At 50.0% G+C, this 18,623-nt stretch overlaps 2 protein-coding genes across 2 annotated transcripts in view; one reads left to right on the forward strand and one right to left on the reverse strand.

Annotated features, from left to right (window-relative positions):
* The window catches only part of LOC119112686 (multidrug resistance-associated protein 5-like), a gene marked incomplete in the record, with an annotated part of 224,150 nt that overhangs the window by 23,856 nt on the left and 181,671 nt on the right, over positions 1–18,623 (reverse strand).
* Positions 946–11,606, forward strand: LOC119112682 (multidrug resistance-associated protein 5). Its single transcript, XM_037236935.1, has 12 exons — positions 946–1,224; positions 1,561–1,766; positions 2,008–2,158; positions 2,643–2,789; positions 3,553–3,675; positions 4,037–4,196; positions 7,901–8,131; positions 8,760–8,992; positions 9,407–9,566; positions 10,002–10,139; positions 10,455–10,674; positions 10,928–11,606. Exons 1-12 carry the CDS (start codon positions 987–989, stop codon positions 11,051–11,053), a joined length of 2,133 nt encoding a protein of 710 aa, XP_037092830.1. The 5' UTR covers positions 946–986; the 3' UTR covers positions 11,054–11,606.

The raw sequence follows: 18,623 nt of genomic DNA on the forward strand, positions 1-18,623 counted from the left end.
TTGTACGTTTTCTCACTCAGCGCAACGAAACAAGCGTGCAAACGCTTGTATCCTCTATATCTCTGTCTCTGCCTCTACCTCTATCCTTATCAATATCCGTCGACGATGGATTCTGAAGTTCCAACCTAGACCGATGTCTCCGTACCGATGCGTGTTACCGATTGGAAAGAGCATTGTAGCACAAAAGCTTAACTTGCACGGTATATACCACAAACTAAATTTTTCCTCAGACGTCCTATATAACTTTTCAGCTTACCCCTGTAAACGCGTCCTCGGATGGTGATGATGCTATTTAGTGTTTAAAGGCGCTAACGACTTCAAGTCCATTGTGCGCCAGCGTACCATCCTCGGATGTCTTTCATTGCACAACATGCTGATAACGGATTGAATGGTGTTTAGTACAAATTAGAGGGGACTTATCTGATAAAATATTTACCCCGGACGCAGGTGGCTCAGTTCAGAGGACACACTTACGTGCGCGCATAGTGTCTACATTTAGTAGGTCCTTTTCATGGTGGGATATCGACGTGTATTTGAGTCACGTACTTAACTTTTAGACAGTTGTATCAATATGTATTATGGGTCGATGAGCAAAGACATGCTTCATACATGGGCCGTAAGCCCGTACATGGGATAGCTAATCCAAGGAAATGCGGGGTACGTTAGCTTCATCCGATTTAGCCAATCTCATTCATCGAGACCGACCACGCGGGCGTGCTTGCTGGTCACCCAAAATACGTGCAGTATATGGTATTGGTGTCGGGGGCATGTGCGGATTTTGTCAGTTTATATGACCTATTGAACTACATATCCCGGGGTGTAGTTTTTCAGTTGGGTGGGGGTGGCGACTGACTTGGACTTTAGCCCCTCCAACTTTGATCAGAAAAGAAGAAAGAAGATCAGAACATGGCCAATCGGGGCCAAATCAGGTTGCCGGGTATTTTGGGGGCGGGTTTTGTCATTTATCACTGTTCAGCCCCCAACTCATGTTGAGAAAGTACGCCCCAGCCAGTGAGACAATGTCTGCTTCTGTCTGCCATCAGTACTTGTCCCAGTGTGACGAGGTGCTGATGATGAAGGAAGGCCGTCTGGTGGAGCGAGGCACGCACGCTGAGCTGATGGGGCGTCGCGGGGAGTACTTCAAGCTGGTCAGCTACGACACGACCACGTCGGCTCACCAGGCGCCGAGTGAACACCTGACACCCGGCGGCACCACCGAGGAGGGTGCGTGGGTGCTGGTGCACCCTGGCGAATATCGGCCGTATTTCAGCAAAGCGTAATATTAGAGGGTTCGCGCGGCAGGTAGCTCTGAGCGGGGGAAGGGGAGAGGGGGGGGGGGGAGGGCAGGGCATTAAGTTCGTGTGGCGGCACGGTGTGTAAGACACATATTGCCGCTGATAATGGAGTGCATGGCGATTGCGCTAGTCGGGTGTTGCGAGCGTTTGGCCGGCACGTCGTGTTGTCTGGCAGCAGATGATGGCCCGAGGAGTGTGGACGGTGGCCGCGCGCCTCTTGCTCGGATTTCACCTGCTGTACCGCCGCTCGCTGTGTGCCCGACAGAAGTGGAGAAGATCAAGAAACGTCTGACGGGAGAGGAGAGCTTTGTGCCCAAACTGGGCTTCTTCAGCCTGCTGTACCTGTACATGAAACCGGCCGGCTTGGCCATCATGATGGTAGTCGTGCTGCTGATCATCCTCTTCGGCGTTAGCCGTTCGGCCAACGGCGTCTACCTTCAGTACTGGCTGGACACAGGCGACGGACTCATGGTGCGTATACTGACTGATTGCTGGGTCATCCGCACAGGAACGGCGTTGAGCCTCTGTGCGAATATAAACGATGTATACAATAATAAATAGTCTGGAGCTCGTTTTTCTACCGTGGATTTGGTTTCCAAGGTTGGTAACGCATGATTTTAAACTAAACGGAGAGGCTGTCGTAAGTGACGGTGTTTCGTGTCGTAATCGCCACCTAATGTAGTAAATGCTTTGCTTCTTCCATTGTTGCCAGGAGGAACGACTCCGGAATCAGACCGAGTACAACATGACCTACACTGCGGAGCAGCTGGTCGGTGTCATCAACGACAATCCAGACCTACACCAGCACATGATCATCTACTCCATGATGGCCGTCGTTATGTGCGCAATCGGCGTTGTTAAAGGAAAGCTTATGTCCTATCTGAAGAGAAAGCTTTGTTTTTTGGCGCGTGGTGATGTTGTTAATGGCCAAATTGTTGTCGTTTTTGTTTGCGTTATCATTTAAGAGTCACTGTTATGGTTGATGAGATTGCAGATTAAGAATCAAGGGGCATAACTCAACAGGTTTGACTGAAAAAGGCAATTTGGTGCATCGTAGGCACGTGAAATTTCTCGAATGGCGTGAAACAAGGTTGCGTGCTTTCAACCCACTCATTTTAGCGTGTCTTCCTTGGTTTTCCGCTTTGGCGATATTTACAATCATGCATGCGAATACACGTAGCGATTGCATATGGGAGCGGGCCACCTGTGCACCTATCTTGAATACGCGCGTGCTTAGGAAATGCCGTTGCGATGGCAATGATCTGGGGGCTACAGCCGGCACCTCGCGAGCCTGGCCGTTACCATCAAGGTATTGCGGACCATGCCATTACGTTGTCTTTGTTGCAGGTTTGGGAGTCGCACTGCGCGTGATCAAGGGTGCCACGGCCGTCCACAATCGAATGTTTGACGGGCTGATGCGCTGTAAGATGAGCTTCTTCGACGCTAACCCCGGCGGTCGCATCCTCAACCGGTTCTCGCGTGACTTGGATGAACGTGAGTGGGCACCGGCTCCGGCTACGGACGGATGTTGCACGTGCAGCCGGGCCGGTGCAGGGACGAGCGGGCGTCAGTACACTGTAGCACGTTGGGGTCATCAATGATCTTCAGGTGCCCGGGGCATTCTCCAGTCCCAATAATTGGGTTTGAATGTGTCTCACACCTATGGTATTAGAATGTGGTAAAAAGGCGCGGGCTGTGAGGAGATCGTGTGCTATTACTGAGGTATACTTAAAGGGAGTGTTCCACATTTATATGGGGTTATGAACGGAATAGGCATCTTTAAGACCTTTCGGTGTTGTTCACAATCCTACCCTTGTTAAGGCATAAGCCCATGTAGTTTCTGAACTATACGTCCGCGAAATTGGGGAAGGTATATCGGGGAGGGTATTTCGAAGTTGAAGTAGCATTCATGATGTCATAATAACGCCATTCAAATCCTGCCATTCCATAAACTATGTGGCAATCGAGGCCGAGCAATATGATTGTCGAAACTTTCATACCTAGCGTTCGTGAGCGCGATTTCCAGATACAATGCCTGTCAGTTGATTATTAATCCATGTTGTGCGAGGTACGATGACGTAATCAAACCATGACGTATTGGGGAGCGTTTTTACTAAATAGAGACTTGTGCTGTCTAGAGCAGTCTTTTGCACTTAAAAAGCATGCCAATGATTATGAGCTTGTTTCATTGTATCTCACACCTCAAATCTGATTTCTTCAAATGGGAAGCATTCCCTTTAATCTGTTTTTCTTCCAGTGGACAACAAGATTCCGATGCTGTTTGAGTTTCTGCTGCAAGGAGGAGCCATGATCTTGTCGCAGTTTCTGATCCCCACTGCCTCCTTCCCGGAATACATAGTGCTGGTCATCGTAGTGCTGGGTAAGCCTAGGACAAGCCATCGCCACAGGATTCCGTCACCGTTGCATATGGCTTTAAATCGCATGCAGCGCATTCAACGTCATATAGCCTCAGCTGCCGCGTTTATCGTAAATCCCAATAACAACACAGCGTACTCCAAATGCTTGTGAGCATTACTGAGCCCCGCCCTTTCAAATGGCTGTAATCGCGCCACTAGGATCCATGCACATGGTGCCGCCACTGCCTGTGGTCGCCGCCAGCCGAGCCCGGCCGCGCGGCGTGCCGCTGGTGAGCGCGCTGATGATTGCGCCGTCCCGGCTGCCGCGGCGTGCTGCTGGTGAGCGCGCTGCTGACCGTGCCGCTCCCCCTCCCCCTGCCGCAGCACTGTACTTCTTCTTGGGTCGCGGCCTGATCTCCGGCATCCGCGAGACCAAGCACGTGGAGAACTTGATGCGCTCGCCGGTGGTGCATCACATCACGTCGACGGTGGCTGGCCTGCCTGTCATCCGCACCTTCGGCCGCGAGGAGGTGTTCACCCAGAGGTGAGTCTGCCGCCGGCCGGCCGCTCTCTGCGCCTGCTCAGAGGTCGTCACAGACTGACCGGAGTCAAGCACATGGCGGAGGGAACAGCGAAACATACTGTGGCCCTTGGGGACGAACACGGGCACGGGCACGGGCGCGGCACGGACACGGACACGGGCACGGGCACGGGCACGGGCACGGGCACGGGCACGGGCACGGGCACGGGCACGGGCACGGGCATGGGTACGGGTACGGACACGGGCACGGGCACGGACACGGGCACGGGCACGGGCACGGGCACGGGCACGGGCACGGGTACGAGTACGGGTACGAGGGATGAGGACAGGGATGGGGACGGGGGTATGGACCCCTGGCAAACGTGTTTATCGCAGTTTTTGCGACTTGTGCTAAGATGAGATGGATTTTGGTTTGCGTGGTCTACCTGACACCGGTTGTAAAACAGGAGCATTCCATCAGTTTCCACACATATATGCATGCGTATGTATTAAAAAAACAATAGACATAACATGGGTTTCCACTGCAATGCGTGAAAATGAAGTAATGTAGTGAAGTAAGGTCCAAACAAGCGACATGCTACACGAAAACAAAACAGGAAGCGTCATTACTGGGAAGTCATGCTGCCCGCGCAGAAGACGGTGCTTAAGGTGTGATGTGAACATGCGCACGTCTTGGCGGATTGCTAGCGGGGCGTATTCCTGCACATAACCGCGTCATAGACCACAGCGACCTGCCTTCTTTCACATTCGTGGTAGCTCGTGTCGGGTGACTGCTTTCGTTCGGTAGGTTGTAGGTGTTATGTTTTGCTCTTATGGTGTTTAGCTATCTCTCCTGGTGTGAGTGTTGTGGACAGTGGTAAAAAGGGCATTTTCTGTCACCGACGAAATTTGGAACCATCTAAATTGTCACTTGGAGCCAAGTCTTTCAGAAACCTTTACAATGTATCTCTAAATGCGATAAACCACAAGAACACATACAAAGTAAATGCAATGCGGCAAAACCGTCAAACATGTTCGTTTAGGAAGTTTATTTACACTCAAGTGTCATTTGCTGGCCATTAAACATCGAGTGATGGTTGTGACTAGATAACAGAATTATCAGATAAAAGCATGCTTAACGTAAGCAGCCTAAAAACGGGAAGTTCCCTATTCAGTTTGGGGGGTCGGGGGGGGGGGGGCGAAATTGTGCCTCCTAACCAAGGACGCAGTTTTCTAATTTTAGTTATCACCTTTATGCATTATTTTTCATTTGCCGTAATTTGTAGGGTTCAGACCCTAAACTATTTCTGAGAAAACATACCCCGGCTGCCAACTGTGACAAGAAGCGAGTAAAATCTAGGAAGAAATCTGTTCTAAGCGCATTTCGGAGGCTGGCTCAGCCATTTTTTCTTCCTACACCCCCCCCCCCCGTTTTCTCCCTCACTCTCACGTATTTTACAAAACTGCATCCCTGTAGCCCCACATTTAACGATAACGTGGTTCAAGTACCTGGAACAATATCACTTTTGGTTTTGTGACGTCACCGTACAATCAACTTGAAGCATGGGTGACCTTCGCTACCTGCGCATAATCGTTGCCGGTGTAGAACTCGCATTCGTAACATGATCCCAATTATTCAGAGCAAAAATCATGCAATATTGGAATCAACAGATGCAAACGACATTTGTGAACACCTCCAGCACCTTCACTTAGTTTTATATATGGTGACCACTAAAGGTATTGAATCTCGCCTGTGCACCGATCAGGGCACTAAGCCTAAGGTGCGACGGGCATGTCAGAGACCTACACCAGCAACGCTCAGCCTCTTACCTCAAAGACGCTGCTCCTCTCAGCGGCAGGAGACACTGGATGAATCCTTGACCTGTGTCGATGCAGATACCTCCGTTTACATCTGAAGCTACCGCTGAGGCATCCACAAACAGCAGTTCTCCTAGATCGGCAAGGCTTTTTAACGCCACTTCCTTAAAAAAACTGACGATTAGCTACGTTCTTCTGTCAGTCTGCTCCTCAAGGCGAGAGCACAACGTACAGCAGCCCAAAGCCTTGCGCTAAACCCAACGCAGCACCGCGCGGCGAGCAACCGCGCCCATCTGTCTCTGTTCTAGCGCCTGGATCTGACTCAAAGAGTACGACACTTTAAAAGGTGACGTTGCAAACTGATCGCGTTCGTCGAAATATGCTGCGGTCAGCCACGATTCTTACGACTAATACGCTGACCCAGTTATAATATATTATATATTATAGTGTATGATATATTATGTTACATGGTACATTATAACCCTAGTTATTTAGTATTTTATACTGTTAAGTATGTGAAGTGAATCTTGGCTGAAAAAATTGTGAAAAGCACTGATGTGAGGGACTTGGAAAGGCACTGTGTTATTGATCTGTGACGTCAGCACTGATATGGTATGGTTTGTAGTATGTTTCTGTCACTTGCAAAGGCCATCCTGATTAAAGTTGCTATGTTTGGCAGCATCTTATGGCTCAACCGCTCATGCATCGAAACGTCAACGTTTCGACATGTGCTCTACACATGCGCACGCTGCAAGCGTTGGCGAGTACAGACCAATACTAAGCTTCGGGTTTTGTCGAGCTGGGATAATCTGTCGTAATATGGTCTGGTCTGTTGAGATTTGTTTGCGTTTTCGCAATTTTATCACAGCTTAGTTCGCAGAAGTGCCGGGTTTTATCAACGATCATATCCGGTAAATGAGAAGCTTTTTCACTCCTGGTTGTGAAGTGGAAATACGCATTCGGTGGCATTTAGGCTTTTGCACCAAGATTATGGAGTTGCTAAAAGATACGTGGCTTCATCGGCGGCTAATGACTGGCGTACCAAATGTTAGCGTGTTCTTCACGTTGTGCAATTGTGAGACGCTTGCTTGTGCCGTATGACCAAATACAGAACTTGCCAGATAGGGCGACGACGGCTCGAACTTGAGCTAGGATGCTTTTCAATATGTCATGCGTTTTCGCCCATTAAACAAATGAGGATCGTGCCCCTACATCCTGCATGGATATATTTCACTTGCGGTTTTGAATGATGATCGCTATCCACGATTACACCTATTTTGCGTACCATTCCGGCGTCAGCAGTGCCCGCTTCAAAGGAGTAAATTGTTTCAGGTTGAAACCTCTCGACATAGCAGGGATCACCACTACCTGTACCTGCGTACTTGCCGTGTTCAGCGTCATACCGCTCGAACTGCACAGCCCATGCGTGCGTCGGAGAGCCTGTGCGGTGTAATTAGTGGCAGGAGTCTTGTCGCCTGTTTGTCATTAGCAATGACTTGCGTGCCGTCGGGAGACAGTCCATGTAGGCTCAGCTCGTTCGAGAATACAGTGCACAGTGCGCGGCTGATTGATACGCCCTGATACACAACGACTGTATTTGTTTGCGCCCTAGACCACACAGGCAGACCTGTGCTAAGCATCTGCATTGGTTGAGTGTGACGGCATAGCCAGCCTGCCAGCCATTCTGGTTTCAATCACGCATCATCAGCTTGAAGAGCCATTGTTGTTCGTCGGGTGAGTGTCATGTGCCTTGCATGACATGACATCAGCTACATTTGGCCAGGACATGTGACGGAAATTATACGGGTAATGATTGGTCCCACGATGTCCACGTCGTGTCCTACGCCCTGTCAGGTGGTCCGTGACCTCTGACCGCACATGACGGACCCCGCCGACGCCTTGACCGCCAGGTTTGAGGAGCTGTTGGATCGACACACCTCATCCAATCTTCAGTTCCGCCTGTCGTCTGTGTGGTTCTGTCTGCGGCTGGACGAGCTCGGCACCGTCATGATCACGGCCGTGGCGCTGTTCGTTGTGTTCGCGCGCGACGCCTCGCCCGCCATGGTCGGCCTCTGCCTCTCGGTCGTCTACGGCTCCGTCACCTTCGTCTCCTTCTGGATCCGCATGACGGCCGAGCTGAGGTGGGTGTCCGGGTGAGCTGAGGTGGGTGTCTGGACAAGCTGAGGCGGGTGTCCGGGCGTGCAGTCGACACCGAGCTGAAGTGGGTGTCCGAGCAAGCTGAGGTGGGTGTCCAAGCAAACTGAGGTGGGCGCCCGGGCAAGCTGAGGTGGCTGTCCGGGCAAGCTGAGGTAAGTGTCCGAGTATGCAGTCGACACCGGGCTGAGGTGGATATCCGGGCAAGCTAAGGCGGGTGTGCGGGCGCGCAGTCCGACACCGTGGTGAGTTGCCTGAGTGATCATCTGACTGTCTTGCTTGTGCGACTTTTTTCTAGCTGACAGTGAATGGTAGCCCTTGTTTTTCATGTTTGTCAGATATATTTCTACCTCCCCATAGTCTATAGTCTGTTAAATCTCTCAAGTCTCGTCGGTTCTCATTGGTAGTGCGGCGTGGGCTAAAGTGTCCAGCAGAACACCCATGTGATCTTTGATCACCGCTGATGTCATCGCAGATCGGTTTTATGTGACCGCCTACCGCTGTTGATGTGACATGATCGCCGTGCTGTGTTGTATGATGGCTGACCGCTGCCGATGTGATGTGATCGTCACGCTGTTGACTGTTTCTTGCTATCGACATTCACGCTGGTCGTAGCGCCCGCCTCACGTCCGTGGAGCGCTGCGACGAGTACATCCGCAGCCTGGACTACGAGGCGCCGCTGCACGTTCCGGAACGCGCGCCGCCGGCGTCCTGGCCGCAGCGCGGCGGCGTGGAGCTGCGGGGCGTGTGCCTCCGCTACCGGCCTGAGCTGCCCAGAGTGCTGCACGACATAAGTCTGCAAGTGCAGCCCGGCGAGAAGGTCGGCGTTGTCGGACGCACGGGCGCAGGTGCGACACGCGGCGAGGCGGGCTCGGGCCAAAGCGTGTGGCACGTTGGTGGGCGTGCGCAGCCCTGGGAAGGTCTTTCTTGAACTCAGCAATATCGTTAGATCCGTGCCGTTATGTAGGAAGTCCTCCATGCGCTGTGCATGAAGCCGGGATGGATATTTCCGGAGCAGCAGCTGGCGAGGTCAACGCCAGAAGGGATGTGCGATATCGACAGACTCCATGTTTCAACAGAGGCCTGTGGAGCGTGCATTTCCTGCAGCTATATGGGAACAGTCTGCACTGATTGAGGGCATACAAGCCCAGGCGTTGCTCACATAAGCGCTGTGATCGTTGATGTGCAGGGAGAGTCGTCTTGCTGCATCAGTAGCGGTGAGTTTGTGTGCCGTATGTAAGCGACGCCTTCTGCTGACACAGGCAAGTCGACCCTCATCTCCACGCTGCTGCGTATGGTGGAGGTGGAGACGGGCACCATTCTGATCGACGGCCTCGACATCCGGCCGATGGGGCTGCATGACCTGAGGTCACGTATCGACGTCATCCCGCAGGACCCGGTGCTCTTCTCTGGTACCATCAGGTACCGGCCTGGCCAGAAGCAGCAGCTGCTGCCTAGTCGTGCGCGAAGCTACGCATGTGCTACTTCCTGGAAACGTGGCCAACGTAGATCTCTCACGTGGTGGAATCATTTCATCGCATTTTGCACACTAGCCTGAGTTAAATTAATACCCAACGGTGCGGAATACTGAAAAGTTGGTACGGCAGAGCCTTCGAGACGGACACATTTCGACGAAAAAATGATGACGAAATGACCAATTTTATCAAAGTTGGTATGAGTGATGTGAAAGCTGCTAAACCGTGTCCTCCATCTGCGCTAGTGCCCGCTGAGGCCCATTATCTGGCCAGTAATTTTATGTTGGTTTTATTAGCCTGCTGGCATGGCTGAGACGTTTGTGTCATTCATTTGTGACCTGCTAGTTAGGTAATGACCACGGCTGCCTCACTTTGACCTCAGACACAACCTGGATCCGTTCGACGAATACCCCGACGAAAAGCTATGGACTATACTAGAGAAGGCCAACCTGAAGAAGAAGGTGTCGCGGGCGGATCAGCAGCTTCAGATGAAGGTCACTTCAGTCGGTGATAACTTCAGGTACGGCAGGCTCCGTCTGCGCTCGTCTGGATCAGGGACGGGTTGTGGCCCCACCACCGCGCCAGCCAGTGACCTGCAGTAACCTAGCATCAGTCTCAGTCAGGGATATGACGTGACCTCGCGTTCGCCCCTGTCAGGGGCGGGTTGTGGCCGTCAGGACCGGAGTTTCGCGCACCTCTCAGCAAGGGATTTGCCTATGTGGAAACGTGGCCTAGCCTCGCGCCCGCCTCTGTGAGGGACGTGTGGTAGTCTGCCGCTGAAAGTGTCCCGTAGCGAAGCACGAATCGTGCGTGATGCCGCGGTGCGCTTCCTCAGTGTCGGCGAGAAGCAGCTGATCTGCTTGGCGCGCGCGCTGCTGCGCCAGAACCGAATCTTGCTGCTGGACGAGGCCACGGCGTCGGTGGACGTGGAGACGGACCACCTAATCCAGCGCACCATCCAGGACAACTTCAGTGCCTGCACCGTCATCACCATCGCCCACCGGCTTAACACTGTAGTCGGCTACGACCGGATCGTCGTCATGGACGCCGGCAAGGTGGGCTGCGTCCTGGCAGACGTTTGTCACAGAGTGTCGTTTCGTAGACGCCCATGCTTCAAAATACTGAGTGTAAAATGTCAGGCCCTAAAGTTTCCAGCGGACACAAAGCAACAGGACGCAAGGTCTCGACCCTCATGCGGCTTTTGCTGGGCGCGTTCGATTGTGACGGACTGGATGTGTTCCACTGTGACGGAGTGGGCGCGGACCAGGGTGGCGGCCCCTGTGTGACTGACCTCGGCCTTGCCGGCAGGTGGTCGAGCTGGACACGCCGCTGGCGCTGATGGAGAACGAGAGCTCGCTGTTCCGCCAGATGATGGGCCACGCCGGCTTCACCACCGTCGAACAGCTGCTTGAGCTGCAGAACAAGAGACGGTAGACGACGCTGACTTGTAGACTGCCAGCTCTGTTCTTTCGTTGTCAGGGAAGGCCGTCCGCTACACTGTTACTCAATGAGATGCACGCCTCTTGTTGAGAATTCGTGTGGAAATCGTCCACGGTGCTGTAATGGGACGTTACTCGAGTGATAATCCCGCTGGCGGTGTAGTGTGTGTGTACCAGTTCGGGCGCGTGCAGAGTGAAGCCGACTGGCTCGGCCTCACGAGAGCCCGAATCTGTTCTCTCCTCCAGTTAGTCGAGGCAGCTTGGAAGCTCAGCTCCAGGTATATGCTGTGTGCACGCATAAACATGCCGTTCGCGCGCACCCAGTACGTCACTGGTATCGCTACGATGATTACGGCGTAATGTGATGACCAAGATAAACAAGATAACCGGGATCAGTGACCGGTATCAATGTTGTGCCGACGGCTCTTGTTCCGTCAGAACTCCGTGTTCACCGTGTAGAAATATAGTCATAATATGTGCCTCGCAACGGTCCTGTCAACTATCAGTGCTTAATCGACTAACTATTTCTTAGAAATATATGATCGTGTCCGTTGAATTGGAATTAAATCGGCAGATAAAAACCAGCGTCCGACGATGTTCTGGTTGGTCGCCTGACCCGGAGATGGCGTGAGAGTAGGCAGTCCAAGCGGTGTCAGGGTCTCGTTCTTCATTAACAAAAGGAAAGCTCATTCGTAACATGGGATAAGAACATGCCCTGATCTACTGGCCTGTTGGGGATGTCATGTGGAAGGTCATTGGTGACTCTGCCAGTATGACAAAAGTTGTAAATTATTACGCACGCATGCAGCTGACTGTAACTTAAAGCGGCGCATTTGGAGCGCACTTTCATCCCAATAGCGCAACAACGGTCTCGCTACAAAACAAATGCGAGTAATTCCGCAGGGGCACTTGCGCCAAAAATGGGTTCGCATGCTGCAGACCTACGGCTGTGGTCCACTGGTACGTGGTGTAGTGTCCTCGGTTACTCGCGGGGCCGAGCGGGGTTTGCTGCGGATGAGAGCGGATCTCAGCTGTCTGTGGCAGGCGGCAGAGAGCGACTCGCTACGCGTTCTTCATTCGTCGCTTGCTCGGTCTTGGCGTTGTACCTCACACGCATCGAACCCAACATGATTCGCTGGGCTCTCCTCAGGCTGCTTCCGTTTACACCCGGGCTTATTTCCTCTCGGACCGGACCCCGTGCACCCTAACTTGCAAACCCATCGCTTCGCCCAGAATCGTAACGCCGTCCATCTCACCGAAAAGAGCTGGGCCCGTCAGCTGTGAGCCGGCTTAGTACCGAGCCAGCGGGAGTCCGCCAGAGCGTCCGCACAAACTCCGACGAGGGGTGCCTGTGCGGAGTAGGGCTTGCAAGCCGAAATCCCATACGAAGACCGCAGCATGCCCAGGCTACTTATTGCCCTCTTCAAGGGGCCGAACTCCCAAATTCTCACTAAAAACCGTGAATAGCGTATATACGTCACTGCCTCTTCTCAGTCCCACAGCCCTCGATTGGTCGTTACTACCATTAGTCGAAAGGACTCCAATCCCCCTCCCTCCAATGGAACCGGGTAATTGACCTGCGCACCAGTTGGTGTATGCCTGGGCATACCCAGAAAAGCTGGAAGCCCGGGTGTCCGTGTGAGAGACAGAGAGTCTCACTGTTCTCTCTTCCAGTTGGCCAGATGAGCCCCAACGTGCGTAGCTGTGAAGGCGCTCAGAACAGCAATGTTCATGGGTCGAATCCGCCTCGGCCGAGCGCTTAGCGTTAGGATCACGAATAGAATGGGCATCAACAGCTGCTGACAAACACACCGCCAGGCAGCACTCGCGGGACATCGACTGTCGAGCACGGCACCCACCGTCAACGTCTGACAAACACCGCCAGGCAGCATTGGTGAGACAATGGCTGTCGACCGTGGCAACCGCCACCATTTCAAAGACGTGTCCTTACAAACGGGTGGTTGCCACACATCTTCCACATCAACTGTGTACGTGACAGCACATCAATTCCACAACGCAGTAAGTCCGACAGCACGCTGCCAAGTTATGTCCCTAAACTATGTCAAGACATGCTGCTGGTGTCACGTCGGTATGTGCCCCAGGTTCTCTTAAGGCAGGATGTCTTTGTAGCGATTTTTCCGTCCGTTGACGGGCTTCTCTCAGTCTGTGCAGGCATACTATTCTTTAGTCTTCGAAGCATCCCTGATATTCTCACCAGTGAAAGGGCCGCGGGGCGTTTATTTCACAATGGTATACACGGATGCCCCAAACCGGTCCCAGTCCGCGGCTTACCGGCCCAATGGCCCGGAGCTCACGAACCAAAGGCACGTACTGAGCGCGCTACGTACTTGGCCGCGGCCTCGAAATGGTCTCAACCGGGGCTGAGAAAGTGCCTCTTCTGTCACTGACAAAATTTAGAACCGTCTGAATTGTCACCTGGAATCACATCTTTTAGAAACCGCTACAAAATATCTATCGGCAATAAACCACAAAAAACAAAGAGAAATTAAATGCAATGCGGCATAACCATCAAACGTTTTCGTTTCGGGGGTCATTTGCACTAAAGTTTCATTTACTGGCCTGATCAAACACTGAACTAACCTGACATAAATATTAGATAACGTAATATAGAAACATAAATACAAAATAGATAGATAGATAAATACAGATATAAATAAATACATAGATGAATAGATAGATGGATAGAAAGATGAAATACAAATAGAAATAGAAAAATAAATAGAAATATTTGAAATATTGGAAAACCCAAGATAACCAGCATAAAGGCGTAAAGATTCCTTTCCAATTAGGGGGAGGGGGGGGGGAGGGATTGCGCCTCCGAACCACGGGTGTAGCTGCTTTTGGTCGTAACCTTCATCCATTATTTTTCATTTATCATAACTTGGGAGTTCAGCCCCAAAAACCAATATTAAGAAACTACCCCAGAAGACTACCCTTGAAGCCCTACCCTAAACTACCCCCGGAACTCTGCTGCCAGCTCCAAATCTGGAGTGAAAACGTTTTAGTGCATCTCGGAAGCAGGCTCAGCCATTTTTTTCTTACTGCCCCCCCCCCCCCCCCCCCCACTTCGCCTTCTATCCTTCACCTCTACGCATTTGCAAAACTGCATCCCTGTGGTCCCACCTTTACCGATAACATGGTTCTAAAAGAACCTGAAACAATATCACTTTTGTTTTCGTGACGTCATCGTACAAATAGCTGAAAGCGTCAGCAGCCTTCATTATCTTGGCAATCATCGCCGGTGCAGAATTCGCGCTTCCTGACATGATCCCGCTTATTTAGAGCAAAACCCAGACAATATTGGTATCAATAGATGCGAACAGCATTTCTGGGCACCTCTAGCACCTTCACTTAGTTTTGTGTGCAATATGATAACCAAAAGCGTTTTATTTCATGCCTGTCCAGCGATCACTGCGATAAGCCTGAGGTGCAACGGGCAGTGCGTGAGACGTACAACAGGGATACTTGGCCTCTTACCTCGAAGCTGCTTTTCCTCTCAGTGGGAGGAAGCCCTGGAGGAATCCTTGACATATGTCGCTCCAACGACTTCCGTTTACCTCTGAAGCTACAGCTCAGGTATCCACAAAGAACAATCCTCATGGACCGGCAATACTTTTAAACGCTATTACCTTAAAAAGCTGACGATTAGCAACGTTCTTCTAGCCCGTCATCTTCTCACGACATGAACACAACCCACAGCCACCCACAGCTTCGCATTGAACCCAACACATCTCCGCGTAGCGAGCGACCAAGCCCACCTGTATCGAATGACACGCCGCTTTAAAACGCCGCGCAGGAAACTGGTCGTGTTCGCCGCAAGATGCTGTTGCCAACCATGATTCTTACGACTTGTAATAAACCTAGTCCTGGATAAACACTGGACTCCTCAGGTCAGAATATGGAGTACTCTGACAGTCTTGAGACCTTGGAAAAATTGGCCTAAAAAGATCACCCTGCACAACCCACTTTACTCTAGAAAAGCATATCAGTACATCACAGGTCAGTCAAAATAAACAGCATGCCCCGACTCTGTAACAACAATACACCTTATCCAGAATCCTGAGCACAAGGCTCAGGCAGATGTAGACTCATCATGTGCATGATAAAGCAGTATAAATGTGGGACTACCTTTGGTCTGCAGGTGGGCTGGGGATGTGTAAAAAAAATATGGCTGAGCTTTGATGGTAACCTGTGATACTGGGATGGTTTTCTGGTGTTATATATATATATATATACATATATATATATATATATATATATATATATATATATATATATATATATATATATATGTATACATATTTACCTTGGCCCCGTACATTTTTATAGTTCTTGATGCTGCTTGATGCGCAGTAATGTTGTGACCGCGCGCAGTAATGACGTCGGTGTCGCGGCCGCTGTGTGTGTGTGTGCGGCGCTCGGGAGCTCGTCATCGTAATTATATAAAAATTAGAAGGTAAGAGCATGAATCTACCTGTTTTGTGATTATTTACGATATGTCCTGCCTTAAACACGATGAATGGTGTACAGTGATTTTTTCTAACGTTAGGTAGGAAAGTACACCCTGACCCCATTAACACAATGCATATATTCCGTTAAAATCGGACGCAAGTTCATCTCACCTCCCCCATACCGCAGATCTCACACCTCGCACCGATCTCACACTAGCAGTGGGTCGCCGTTCCACATTGCCATGGACCATAACCACGCCAGCTTAGCTTTATCCTCGGAAAAACGCCTTCTTATCAGCTGATCAGTATTTGTTCCATACCCCTACTAGATGGTTATATATATGTATATATATATATATATATATATATATATATATATATATATATATATATATATACATGTATATATGGTTGCAGAATTTATCAATCTGCTAGCCACCTTCAAAATGTCTAGAAGAATGAACAGAATTAAATTGAATATTCTAGAATATCTGGAATAGAATATCTAGAATAACCATGCAAAATGCGATAATGTTCTTGGAAAAAATCATCTGAAATTTTCCTTCCCCTCTTTTGAGCTGCGTCTCAAGCCTTGTGACATATCATGTGCCCAAAGTGCGTTTGTTACCATTTGAAGCCCCATTTCAACACATACAAACCTTGCTTGCGTCTGATATTGTTGTGGATGATTTAAACTGATTATTACACGTTGGATGGTGTGTTTTTTGGTAAAAGCAATTAGAAGTCAACGGAATAGAACCGTTGTTCCGCATTCTCACGCGGAGTAACCTCACCAACAGCAGCCTTAGTTCCCTGACGTCATATTCCCTTTGGGTTTTAGGTAAACGAAACATGTGATACTAGCATCCCAATCTGCAGCCTTGAGTGACGTGGGATGGTTTTTGTGTAAAGATTTTGTGCTATTCTTATGTAAGCTGATATATATATATATATATATATATATATATATATATATATATATATATATATGTAGTATTCATTATTTCTGTGCTATACGCGCGGAAGAGCGGGCCTTTCTTTTCAGGATAACATTAGGCAGCTGACAGCCCAGTTGCAGATCGAGCAGGTCTGCATCATACCTGTATCGTGACAAGTATCGCGGCAAGACAAAAGACAAGACAAGACCAGACTTAATTTTATTAATTTACATTAAGAACAGCACATCTTGCTGGGCCTGAAAAAGTGGGGAGTGAGTGCAGCAACTGCTGTGAAGAACTACTGGTAAGATTCTTGTTCTTGCTGGTTCCTGAACATAATTTTAGGATGGATCTTGGTTCTTGCTGAAGTTGAATCCCCATTTTAAGCCTGAGCTGAATCCTGGTTCTTGCTGGATCACTATGCATATTCCAGGCTGGGTCTTGGTTCTTGCTGGATCCCTTGGCAGAACACCAGGCAGGATCTTGCTGGGTCCCTATGTCCAATCCAAGTTGGATCTTGGTTCTTGCTGGTTCTTTCAACTTGGTATCAGGCTGGATCCTGGTTATTGCTTGATCTTTCATCCCCATGTCAAGCTGGATCCCGCTTCCTATCGAATCTTTTGGCTTATTGTCAAGCTGGATCCTGGTTCTTGCTGGATCTTTCGACTTGTTGACAAGCTGAATCCTGGTTCTTGTTGGATCTTTCGACTTATTGCCAGACTGGTTCCTGGGTTTTTCCTGGTTCCGGAAACGGGAACCAGGAACCGGTTCCCGGGAAGAAATCTTGGGAATCAGGCACAAGTCTGCTTGGCATGACTGACGCTTTTAACCCTCTTTAATCGGATAAACATTGAACACGTCATCAACACGCAACATTTCAAACTCACCATCAACATGAGTTAAGCAGGCTGGGGCAAGAATAACGCGTTCCCGGAAAACAATTCTGCCCGTGTATGAAATGCAGACCATATGCACAGAACGATTACAACCCCGAACAAACTGATAATTTCAATGCATATGTTAATATGCGCCGGACGTAAATATGCATTTATCGAAACAAATGGCAGAAGTCTTCCGCCCTTCGTTTTAATAAAAGCATGCTAATGAAATATAAACGCATCTACATCTCCATTCTCCTGTTCTTTTTTATCCGAGGAATAAGACTATTACAGCTGTCTTATCTCTGTGAATAATGATCCTGGCAAATGCACTAAACATAAACAAAGTAAAAATGCGGCACAGATATACAACACGATTCCGGATAATGCCATGTCTACAGAATGCCGGAGGCGGAGAAAGCAGAAATAAGACCAAACGGGTCGTGGTCGTGGACGAGCAAGGCGACATGCTGTCCGCGTCGAGACGCGCAGACATGTACCGGAGCCTTTGCCTCCCGGCCAACTGATAGTAGCACGATGTAGGACGGAAGGCGACATCTGCCTTCTAAGCACCAGAACCACGCGTCCCATAGACGTGCTTGCCAGTTCCAGCAAGCGTACCGGGATGTATACTGCAAGTAATTTATACGCATTGCGGGATGTTTTCGTAAGGACGCATCGTAGGTCAGCTTCACCCTCTCCGGCCTACGAAATCGTTAATGCTTTTACACAGTTGCGATGCAAGGCTGCCCATAACACCGGATACGCCTTCGCTGTTACGTGTTTTTATGCCAAATTTATTGCCTTCTCACATGTTTTGTTTTCATGCAAGCCTTCGTTGGGCATGAATCTCTGAACTATGCCAACATATCTCAATAGAAATGGGATGTAGGAATAAAGCTAGCCACTTATTCCACAGTCTTGGTCTTACCTTGGTCGGTTTAGTGAACTGTGTTCTTTGCCAGTTCCTGGACTGTACGTCTTAGGAACAGGGGACGTGCCTGGGTAGGACCATCTCAAATTCTGGGCGGGCAGACCGGAACTAACAGCGCAACAGTGCGGGAGCCACGGCTGTCGTGCCTGATTTAAGACCTACGGTGCTTGCAGCTGCAGCTTAAATCATTCATGAATTTAACTTCTAGGATTTGTTTCATTTCAGTTCATCGAGTCCAAGTTCAATCTGCTCGCAAAGCCATATCTTTAACAAATCGTAGATTGGCACAGACGGTGTTTTCATCCTTATTCGATCAATTCGTTCATTCCGATCCATTGCAACA

This window comes from Pollicipes pollicipes, unplaced genomic scaffold (genome assembly GCF_011947565.3).
Source record: "Pollicipes pollicipes isolate AB1234 unplaced genomic scaffold, Ppol_2.1 Scaffold_7261;HRSCAF=8764_pilon_pilon_pilon, whole genome shotgun sequence".
Lineage (NCBI taxonomy): Eukaryota > Metazoa > Arthropoda > Thecostraca > Pollicipedomorpha > Pollicipedidae > Pollicipes > Pollicipes pollicipes.

Coding starts and splice junctions, on each gene's coding strand:
- LOC119112682 (XM_037236935.1), top strand. CDS start 987: ATGTTGAGAAAGTACGCCCCAGCCAGTGAGACAATGTCTGCTTCTGTC. Junction 9,567..10,001: donor CTCTTCTCTGGTACCATCAG/GTACCGGCCTGG, acceptor CTTTGACCTCAG/ACACAACCTGGATCCGTTCG. Junction 10,140..10,454: donor TCAGTCGGTGATAACTTCAG/GTACGGCAGGCT, acceptor GCGCTTCCTCAG/TGTCGGCGAGAAGCAGCTGA.